This window comes from Asterias amurensis, chromosome 16, assembly GCF_032118995.1.
Source record: "Asterias amurensis chromosome 16, ASM3211899v1".
NCBI lineage: Eukaryota > Metazoa > Echinodermata > Asteroidea > Forcipulatida > Asteriidae > Asterias > Asterias amurensis.
Window position 1 is genome coordinate 16,615,031 of NC_092663.1, and position 11,592 is coordinate 16,626,622.

Here is an 11,592-nt window from a genome sequence, read left to right on the forward strand (position 1 = left end):
GGGGCCAAGCTAGCCTGAGCCGAATCCAGAGCCGAATCCAAAGCCAAAGCCGTGGACTGAATGGTCATCGGTAGCAACTCTAGAAGTCAACCTTTGACCCTTTAAATGTGTATTGATCCATGCCGCTTCACGGAGTACAATGTTTGGTTTTATCAATTGTCATGTCAATACAGACTGTCCTTGTACACATAATGGGTGGTATTTGTGACACATTGCATCATGGTAAAACCTTGTGTATAACCATAAAGGTATATAACTGTACTTGCTTTATGCCTGATACTGACCTGCCTGCCTGTCCAGGGTGTAGTTAAGAGGTGCTCTTGCTGTGAAGCTGTGAACTTTTGGCCTAAACCTAACCAAAGATGTTGTGGTGGGTAATTGTCATCATCACTTTTGCTACTGTCTTCCTCACCAAGATATGCCTTGCCCTTAGTGGTATACTCCAGCGAAGACGTGCGATCTGTAAGCTACCCAGCCCACCAGGGGCCCACTGGCTGGCCGGTCACCAGAAGCAAAAACCACTGGGGCCGGGCTTCAAATGGCTCCGTGATACAGTCAAGAGCTTCCCTCGTGCCTACACGATATGGCTCGGGCCCATCGGGATGCCTACGCTGGTCCACCCAGACACCATCAAACCCTTGCTTTCAAGCACCACTGGGTCAATCAAGTCTGAAATCTACGACCTTTTTGCTGACTGGCTTGGGGAGGGGCTTGCTATCTCTGACGGGGCTAAATGGAAGAGGAATCGCCGGTTGTTGACTGGGTCTTTTCACTTTGATGTCTTGAAGACGTATGTCCCAATCTACAATGATTGTATTGAGGTGCTGCTTAGGAAGATGGGTGATCTTGCAGCCAAGGGTCAACCCTTGAATATTGACCATGCGATCGGTCAGTGTACGTTTGATATTATTCTTCGGACATCATGTTCTCATCAGTCGAACTGCCAGGTAGTGGTTTGATGTTACTTTTCATTCCAAGTTTGTTTATTTTTTTATTTTTTTAACACCAATATTAATAAGCACCGAATACATATACTTAAACCATGATTTCCGCGTAAAGTTAGGGAGGTAGTGCTTTCAGCTCTACCCTATCCAGGCTTCTGATGGATGATAGTTGATACCCAAGCCTACACCCGTATGGACTGTAAAGGGTGTAAACCCTGTATCAGCCCTAGCAGTAAGTGGCAACGGCCCCTGGACAAAAATAGTTGATTGTAGCCCACACCTTGAAGTGGCCTTCAGGCCTTGTGTGTCTGGCGGGGAAAAAAACCTTTCCCGAGTTCTGTGAATAAATCACAGGCATATTACTCAAGTGGGATTTTAACCCATAATCTTTGCACTTCTAGAGCAGTATCGTACCAACTAGACCATCGAGATTGCCGCGGTAACTATAGAGTTCGCGAATCCTATATTTTTGGCTGAAATTTATAAATAAAGTTACACAGCGGTGGTCATCATTGTAATTTAGACACTATTTTATTTCCTTACGAATGGAAAAGTGGTGACAGGATACGGAAACTTTTCCGGTGTTATTCCATTGTTTTAAGAAAGCAACATCTAATAATTCTATACAAATTTTCCAAACAGTCTTTTAATTTTATATTTAGCATCAATAATTTGTCTATGTCCACACATAATTCTTAGATAAAATCAGCGGTAAAAAGAACAATCAACAACTCTATATACTTTCCTTTCTAGTTGAAAGAACCTCCCATCAACGGGGAGTTGGACCCTCTCTCCGCGACCAACGTCTTGACCGGGATCGTGCAGGCCCGGACAACGGGGAGTCCGGTGTTTTTGAACCCATTGGTGTTCCGGTACTTCAGCCCCCTCTACCCGGAGTGGAAGAGGGCGTCTCAATATTTGACTGATTTCGCTAGTCAGTTGATTAATGCAAGAAAAGACGAACTGGACCAGAAGGTGAGAAAACTGATGAAGGATTCCTATAATATCAAAAGCTTTTGAAAGGTCAAGGAACATCCCGGGATAAGTTTGGAGTCATCAATTGCATTAGAGACTTAAACAATAAAATAAAGAAACACACGAATGATTGCATGTTTACTACAGAAAAAAAGTGCCGATTGTTGTCAAACTTAATCACAGTTCGGGCATAGAGACAGTTTTCAAAAACCTTAGAAAAACATAAAGAACACAAATAGGCCTGTATAAATGATTAATACAGCTACGATCACCCTTTAAAAATTTTTAGTTCAGAAGGAACAGTGCCAGTCCTTAAAGAAGAATGGCAAATATGAGCAAGAGGCATACTATGGCAGAGATAGACTTTTTCTACAATGAAAATGTATATCAAGTCATGACCGGAGCTCTTTTTGTTTTGCAACTTGGTGTAAATGTCAATAATCTCACCTTTATAAATTATAAGTGTTACATAACTAAGAACTAACAAGTTTTTCGCCAAATCTCGGGTTGATTCTGAACCGGGAGATTTTAGAACGCAGTGTTACTATCAACTCTTAGTTCTCTCCTTTTTTGGCGTCTTATATAGATGAAGAGTGGCGACCCCTTAAATAAACCTCGAGACTTCTTGGACACCGTCTTAATGGCTCGAGATGAAGACGGCACCGGCCTGACCGTCCAGGAAATCTCAGATGAGGTCAACACTTTCCTCTTCGGTGGCCATGACACTACGGCAAGCACCCTGACGTGGGTACTGTACGAGCTGGCTAGACACCCAGAGCACCAGGCTAAGGTCAGGGAGGAGGTGGATGAGATACTCGACGGGAGAGATTCTGATAGGATCACGAGGTGCGGAAACAATTTTAAAATTGTTCAACAGATTGAAGAAACAATTGTTGGCATTTGGTCTAACGTCATGTTGTGTATGAATTGTAAATTTTTGTCCCGTCTCCATGTTTGTAGTTTGTCTGTGTCTATCTAGGTTTTCTTACATATACAAGCCTTTGCGAATGTGAATTTAAGTGAATTTTTGACGTCACATGACTGCTTTCATCCACAGCGAATAATTCGCAGGAGTTGAACACTGATTCGTGGCTTAATCTGAGAGCCCATACTATTCTCTATAAAAATATTTTGGTTTAACTCTTCTCCCTCCATATGTGCTTATTATCTTGCTAAGCTATGTAACTTTGTGTGTATCAGTTCATGGTATCGATGACGAAATGTTTAAAAGAGTATGTAATATGAAATAAATATTGACATGGATATTGAAAAAATGTAAAAAAAAAAATGAAAAAATTGTTTTTTTTCTTCTCTCTCTCTCTCTCTGAATTTCGCACATACAGCAAAGATATGATTCAGATGGAGTACATGTCACTGGTCATCAAGGAGGCAATACGTATGTACACACCAGTCATCCTGCCAACGCGTACCCTGACCGCACCCTATGACGTAGACGGAGTGACATTACAGACTGGTACCAGCTTAGCAATCAACCTCTACCAGCTCCATCATAACCCGACCGTCTGGGGTGAAGACCACATGGAGTTTAAACCATCTCGGTTCCTGCCGGAGAATTTCAACAAGATGGATCCGTTTGCGTTTAGTCCGTTCTCTGCCGGTCCCAGAAATTGCATCGGGCAGCAGTTTGCATTGAACAACATTAAAGTATTTGTTTCGAGGATTCTAAGGAGGTTCAACTTGGGCTTGGTAGAGGGTGACTCGGAACCTGTTCCGAATCTTAACGTTGTTGTCAAACCCCTTAAGGAGTTGCATCTAACTGTTGCACTCAGGATTAATAATAACAAGTAAATTTCATTAGGTTACTGTTGAATCCAGAAATAACAATAATCAGTAAATTGCAATCAGGTTACAAATGACTCTCGTTGTAACACGGTCACTTGGTAGAATTTGAAACTTTGCATGATGGAGATACGATATAGTACAGGTTTCCAATAGAATACAATAGAATACAAAAACAATAAAACTTTATTGTCCCTGCATGGGAACTCCTTTGGCCTTTTAGCTCACATACAAACACACCAACAAAAAGAGCCAACGTCAAAAAAGGGTTTTTAACCGTATCACAGAGAAACAGTGTGCCCTAATACAATGATTATCTCTAAATGAGTTGGGGTGGTACTGAAAAGAAACGTTGGTTCGATCAGTGTGCTCTGATCGTCTTCTGGTAAAAGCTGTTCAAGTGTAATTGTGAAGGATAAATCACCTCTTCATAACATGAATGTTGTTATAAGAGGACAGCAAAACAAAGCAGAAGCAGAAATAAGATTTTGGGACTTCAGATTGTATTCTGTATAAGCAGTACAGCTTTATATCGTGGTCTTTATAACGAAGGTTGACTGTATTATAACATAAAGTTCAACGGTGCTAGAGCGATGGCCGTTTGCAGAGGTGGTTTTATGTTGGGCAGAGGGCGCCCCACATCAATGTTGTTCCCACACTTTAAGGCACTGTTTTTCACACTACATGTATTAACTTTAACCATAGAGCTGTATATATTGACTAGAGCGCTAACTTGCTCTGCGTTTTGGAGCCACCCTGGGCGCAGACTAGCCCTATATAGGACTCTTTCTCTGTACACAGGAACAGTAGTACAAAACGAAAGTGTAAGGCCGCCAGGGCTAGGCGCAGACATGCTTGATGTGTTGCGTGAATTCGGAATTTTAAGAGAACACACATTGCCGCGATTATTTTACATTCGGCGTGTGCGTATACGTACGCAACTGTCTACTCGCGTACGTCCGCGCTACGAAAACCGTAACTTCGACTTGATTGCCGTACTAAAAAAAGTAAACGGCCTTTTAATCATGACGCACATGACGCTCGCAGTTTGTGTGCTGATCAGCAGATTGTGCGTTCACATTTACTGCATTTTTTGCTTCGATGGCACATAAACAAGAACAGACGCACAATCATGCAAATAGCCGTACAATTGCCGTACAAAATTTCAAGCTTTTGTATTTGTTTGTACATAAACATGGATGCGCCCACACGGCTTCAAAACCTTAGTGCGTGTATAACGGGGTGTTAGCGCTCTAGTCAATATATAGCTCTATGACTTTAACACACTAATTGTGTTCTTGCACAGAAGTACCCCGCCCCCTAAAACCCTCTAAAACATTGCTGGGATTCCAAGCACTACAGGAAGACAGTTTTTAAGGGGGGGGGGGGTACACCACGCCCACAGCGACCATCAAATAAATTATAGATCTATATATTAGGGTGGTGTTATCGTGTTAGTTTAACATTTGTGTTATTGATGTAACCCTTCCACATCAAGGTAAGGAGTTTGTTCAGGTTTTTTTTTAAATCAAATTAATACAAGTAGGATTTGAAACTTTGCATGGTGGAAATAAGATCTAGAAGAGTTTGCAGTAACACCATGTAATGACTTTCTCTAAATGAGTTGGGGTGGTTCTGAAAAGAACCGTTGGATTAACTCTACAATTAATACAATACTAATATGCACAGAAGTGGATCACAGCATTCAATAACCCATCTTTCTGTAGCGCCTTGTGTACCTTGTTGGTAGATACGTGCGCTATAAATAATCTTCGAAACTATTATTATGTAACAAAATACACTACCATTCATTGGTTCAAAAGATGTTAGTATTAAAGTAACACACTATTTTTGAGAACTAAAAGTGTTATAATAAAAGTATCATTTGAATCAAAGAAGTGTCAGGGATTATTTAATTACAGAGCCAATTCGGTTAAAAACTGTCAAATATTGTCTTAGGCCGTGACTGAATTAGCGGATACAGCTAGGGGCCACGGATTTATAAAGGGTTTTAAGAATCGAACGGGGAAACCAAAGGTATGCCTTGCTTTTAAAGGCACTGGACACTATTGGTAATTGTCAAATACCAGTCTTCTCACTTGGTGTATCTCAACATATGCATAACATAACAAACCTGGGGAAATTAGAGCTCAATTTGTCATTGAAGTTGCGAGAAAATAATGATAGAAAAAACACCCTTGTCACACGAAGTTGTGTGCTTTCCATTCAGATGGTTGACTTCGATACCTCAAACTCTAATTCTGAGGTCTTGAAATCAAATCTGTGGAAAATTACCTCTTTTTCGAAAGCTACGTTACTTGAGAGGAAACCGTTTCTCACAATGTTTTGTACTATCAACCTCTTCCCATTAGTCGTTACCAAGTAAGGTTTTATATAGTCTTTTGAGTAATTACCAATTGTGCCCACTGCCTTTAATACAACACCAATGCCGTGGCATTGGGAATTTGCAGGTCCTTTGCTGACGTATATATTTATCTATTTCGTATTATTTAACCAGGGTAGCCCAATGTTTTCCTTGAACGGTTACCCATGAACCCTGGATACATAAACCCACAGGAATCAAACACAAAAGCATCTGTTGACAAAGGGGGATCACCCGACCGGAGCGTCCCTCACCTCTCATAACGTCATTTAAAGGGAAGGTATACGTTTGGGTATCACTCTTAAAGGGTCTGCAGTGGGTACTTTTTACACAATGTCCACAGATTTAAATTAAACTTTAAACAGTTTGAAAAATAATGATAATATAAAGCTTCCCTCAAAGTATTAATCACTGAGGTGCTGTATTTTTTGAGATATTAGTAAAACAATGTCACGCAAATGATTTTAGTCTCAGTTTTAGCATGTAAAAAGTAAAAACGTATGTAATGGTACTTTACCATCACAGACCATGTTTTTACGTGAAAAATATTTTCGTCTCACTGAGAGTGACACGAAAATTATTTTAGTGACATGTTTTAGTACTCATTTCTCAAAAACTACAGCACCTCAGTAAATAATATTTTAAGGGAAGCTTTCTACTATCATCATCTTCAAACTGAGTAAGTTTAGTGTAAATTTGTTGACATTATGTTTTGTGTTACAAAAAATACCAACATCCTTTTTGGAACAACAATTTTTGTGAGAAACCTACAACAGTGTTTGATAGTATAAAGCAATTTGAGAGCAATTTTATTTTGGAGTCATAGTGGGTTATGTATTAGATAACAGTTTTTGGCCTCATAATTTGAATCTGAAAAGCGTTACCACGTAACGGTTCTCAAACTGTGTATTCCTTAGGGATTATTCTACCAGCATGGATTTAGTTTCCGAGAAAGAAGTAAGTTTTCACGAATTTGATTTCGAGATCTCGGATTTAGAAATGAGCGATGTCTAAAAACTGCGACTGTGAAATTTTCACGTGTGGTTAATTTCTTTTGCACATCTATACATTCTGATTAAAACAATTAATAATGGTTATGAGTAACTAAAAATTTGCGAGAACAACCATGTGTAAAATGTTTTTTGAATGAGTGTTGGCTCTGAAAAGAGCCGGTTTGGTCTCGACGTTTCGAACAGTATACTCTGCTCGTCTTCAGGAGAATCAAATGGTTAAAACAAAAAGTATACTTTGACTTCGCATTGTTTTATTACCAGTCTGAAAGCGTAGTGTGCGTGCATAATTGTATAGAGTAAGCTTGCTCTAATGTGTGTGAGGTTAGAGCAAGGAAGTAGATCAGGGAAAACAAACCACAGATCAAGGGCAGAGGGTCTATAACTTTAAACCCATGTCAATAAACCTCTCCCTTGAAACCAGATTGTTTACTCGTTTACCTCTTCAAATACGTCATTTTAAACATTCTGAAAGCCTAGTTCGTGCGAGCCTTTGACCTTCGATATTTTTGTCAATAACTTGTTGCCTTGAAACTAGCTCGTGTACACAATGAGTTGTTGATATTAGCACGAAGGACGTGTTTTGTGAATTGGTATCTGTGCCCTCTTGGACAATACAACTTTACCAATTGGTGTAATTTTCACATTTGAGTGAACAAGTACTGTAAGTTATAGGCCAAGACCAACTTCAGCAATTGGTGCAGTTTTTATTTGAGTGAACGACGTATAATGTGCACTCACTGCCGTGACCATTTTTAGTAACTGATGTTAGTTTTATTCGAGCGAACGACGGGTACTATGCACTCTAGGCCGTGACCATTTTTTAGCAATTGGTGTATTTTTTTACATTCGAGTGAATGTGTTCTGTGCACTAAAGGTCAATACCATTTTACAGCAGGAGTAATTGTTGCCATTTTTCTAACACGACAGTAACGTTTTTAAACATGTTGTGGGTAACTCTATGCATCGTAATAGCGACTATAGTTTTCATGCGGGTGCTCCTATCTGTTCGGGATTTCATCAGAGAGCGAGCTGCCGTCAAGAAGCTCCCATGCCCCCCAGGAGCTCACTGGTTGAAGGGCCACACCAAGCTGGACCCGTTCGGAGCCGGCTTGCAATGGATGCTCGATACAGTTAAGGTGTGTCCCAGGGCCTACGTCATGTGGAACGGCCCGTTCGCTCTACCCGTTCTGGTCCATCCAGAACACATCAAAACTCTCGTGGCGAGCTCTACCCATTCCAATAAGTCCATCTTGTATAAGGTTTTCGAGGATTGGGTTGGGCGTGGGTTGGTTACCGCCAACGGGGCACACTGGAAGAGGAACCGACGACTGTTGACAGCTAGCTTCCACCTGGATGTTCTCCGAACATACATCCCGGTCTTCCACAAGTGTACCGACGTGTTCCTTGATAAGCTGGACCGGGTGGCGGCTTCGAAGACACCCATGAGGGTCTACAATGAGCTGTCCCTCTGTACCTTTGATGCTATTTTGCGAGCTGCGTTCTCATACGAGTCCAATGTCCAGGTAGGTGCACTTATAAGGATGATGCTTGAACTTAAAACAAAATTGAAGTTCAACCTTGCTCTCTAAAAACTCCCGAATCTAGGTCCCGTGGTGCCTAACCATTTTCTGGGTCAGTGTAATCCGGAATCTGTGCCAAAGCGACCCCTATATGAGTCAGAATTCCACAGAATCAGAGTGACAAATCCCTCTAATAGAGTCACTGCCGACAAAGAAGAAAGTATGAAAGTGGGATACAGATCTTAGGAGGTAAAAGCATTTCCACATTTTGGTAACCCCTGAAGTTATGGAGGTTCTATGGAACAGTATACAGCATTAAATAACTTCGGGTGGCGACTAGACTTGACCGACTAGACTATACCAGAAACCATAGAGCACAGGGAGATTTACATATTGACTATATTGAATCATGGAGGGGGTTCTACCTCCATGATTGAACCATGCACTGGAGCATGTTCGACAATGGTCAACTCGAGAGCTACGTCACAGTTTCTGGTCAAGTCTATTAGTCGCTCGCCCGAACTTGCCGATTGCTTAACCACAGACTTGTTAACTGCAGGCAGACTTTAAAAAGTCCGAATTCAGATTTCTCATTCCCCTGTTTATCTATTTAGAATCGACCTCTTCAAGATGGAAAGTATGATGACATGCTCCACGCGACCGAGGTCCTCAGCAGGGTCTCCAACGCCCGGATGGTTTCTGGCAATCTCCTGGAAGTTCATCCATGGACCTTCCCGTACTGCTCAATGTACAGTGACTGGGCAGAGAATACTAAGTATGTTCGCAACTTTGCTAGAGGATTGGTCATCAAGAGGGAAGAGGAACTGGACCAAAAGGTAAAAATAATGGGAGATAATTGATGGTTCTAGATTCGGCTCAAGCTAGCTTGTCCCCGCGGTTGTTTTGACAATTGATGCGCGTGCTTTGCGTAGGCGCTCAGGGCTTTAGACGAGAGGACGGAGCCTGAAGCCGAATCCAAAGCCGAAGCCGTGGTTTCGAAAAGGGCCATAGTATTCGGTGATTCAGATAGAGGGGGTGGGAAGGTGATGACTAACATTGCACAACGATGAGAAAGACACTTAGTATATGAAAAAATGAATAAGATTTCAAACAATGGGTTGAACTCAAGACCAAATTTGCTTGGAGTTTATACCAAAAGTTTTATGACAAAAAACAAAAACACGTTCTTGTCTCCCATCTCTTAGATGAAGAGTGGAGACTCCTTGGGGAAACCCCGAGATTTCCTGGACACCGTCTTAATGGCTAGAGATGAAGACGGCACCAGGCTGACCATAGAGGAAATCGTAGATGAGGCGAGCACGTTTCTCTTCGGCGGCTTCGAGACCACATCAACCACCCTGACATGGGTGCTGTACGTACTCGCCAAGTACCCGGAACATCAGGATAAAGTCCGACAGGAAATTGATGATATCCTTGCTGGCAGAGAGGCAGGCGATATCATGAAGTAAGTTTAAACTTCATCATTCGTTTTCTGGAAATCATGAATATTTTTAAAATACAAAACCCAGTAAACTAAACTGAAGGCTCGCACGTAGGCTCCCATTAAAGTGACTGTCCAACATGGATTCCATCACTAGTTGAACGTAGGGTCACGCTTTGGTTATGACCCCAAAAAGAAATGGCATATTTTTTTATCAGACAGCCTACTTGTTATAAAGATGGTAACGGAAAGCATCCTGCCAAATAATTTCGTCTTTAGCCCCCATGATAAATCAATCACAGAATGACAGAATAAACAGTTGAATCTCCAAAGGTCACCTTTTGGAAATTTGCTTGGTGTCCGTTTGAATGTTGCCGTCAGAAGAGCAAGAGATGCGGTTGGTATCCGTGGATGAAGTTCATTGACTTAGGAAAAAAAAATCCCAAAGCCTACTGAATTTTGAATGATGTAATTATTTCCTTTGATATACAGCAAAGATTTCGTGCACATGGAATACATGACCCTCGTCATCAAGGAGACAATCAGGCTCTACAACGTGGTTGTGCTCTTGTCCCGTACCCTGACCGAGCCATTGGAAGTAGATGGCGTGACCCTCCTCACTGGAACCACAGTGGCAATGAACCTCTATCAGCTCCACCACAACCCGACCGTCTGGGGTGACGACCACATGGAGTTTAAACCATCTCGGTTCCTCTCGGAGAATTTCAACAAGATGGATCCGTTTTCGTTCATGGCGTTCTCTGCCGGGCCACGTAACTGCCTCGGGCAACAGTTTGCCTGGAATGAGATGAAGTTGATGTTAGCGAGGTTGGTGAGTCGGTTCCGGCTTGGTCTAGTAGAGGGTGAACCGGAACCAGTTCCATGTTTTAACCTCACCATTAAACCGCAGAAGGAGTTGGTGCTCTCCTTAGAGAAAAGAGAGCACATCTAAAAACATTCCCTCAAGGCCAAAACATTTCACAAAGAGTTAGGACTAGTCCTAGGAGATATTAAAAACTAAAGGCTAGTCCTAAGTCAAAAACTAACTCTTTGTGAAATCCACCCCTGGTACTTCACGGAGGCAACATTGCCTCCATGCCCCATGCACCATTGCCTTGCTGCCCTTGAATGGCTCCAGTAGAAATTTACAATTTCTTCACAGGGTGATCTTTACCAAGGAAAAAATGCCTTTGTGCCTTTTCCTTTCAAAAAGCAAGCATACAGGCATGATACTATACTTACATTTCCCTTTTAAACCATTTGCTCTACACCATTATTTGCTTAACACATTAATTTGCCTCATACAATAGTTTGCTTTCTACAAAAACTTGATTGATAAATGCGATTATTAGAACATTTGTTTGTCTATAACTGTGCATTGGGCTGTTTAATTGATATTCTATGGGGTAAGGGGAATTCAATAGCATGTTAACAATACAGGTTTACTTTAGACAGTGTATTTCGAGCACGTGGCGACATTTGAAGTTTAAATAAAGTTCAACTCTTCAACTGTCCA

At 41.5% G+C, this 11,592-nt stretch overlaps 2 protein-coding genes across 3 annotated transcripts; both read left to right on the plus strand.

Annotated features, from left to right (window-relative positions):
• Positions 1-223: 223 nt before the first annotated feature.
• LOC139948778 (cytochrome P450 4F4-like) lies at positions 224-4,481 on the plus strand. Of its 2 annotated transcripts, none has more exons than XM_071947100.1 (4): positions 224-950; positions 1,698-1,919; positions 2,506-2,765; positions 3,263-4,481. In XM_071947100.1, exons 1-4 carry the CDS (start codon positions 363-365, stop codon positions 3,726-3,728), a joined length of 1,536 nt encoding a protein of 511 aa, XP_071803201.1. In that variant the 5' UTR covers positions 224-362; the 3' UTR covers positions 3,729-4,481. The 2 variants fall into 2 exon arrangements, with proteins under 2 accessions (XP_071803201.1, XP_071803202.1); XM_071947101.1 differs by having other exon boundaries at positions 224-947.
• A 2,789-nt stretch (positions 4,482-7,270) lies between these two features.
• LOC139948888 (cytochrome P450 4Z1-like) lies at positions 7,271-11,031 on the plus strand. The gene is made up of 4 exons (XM_071947246.1): positions 7,271-8,638; positions 9,250-9,471; positions 9,841-10,100; positions 10,569-11,031. The coding sequence occupies exons 1-4, from the start codon at positions 8,057-8,059 to the stop codon at positions 11,026-11,028; spliced, it is 1,524 nt and encodes a 507-aa protein (XP_071803347.1). The 5' UTR covers positions 7,271-8,056; the 3' UTR covers positions 11,029-11,031.
• Positions 11,032-11,592: the final 561 nt, after the last annotated feature.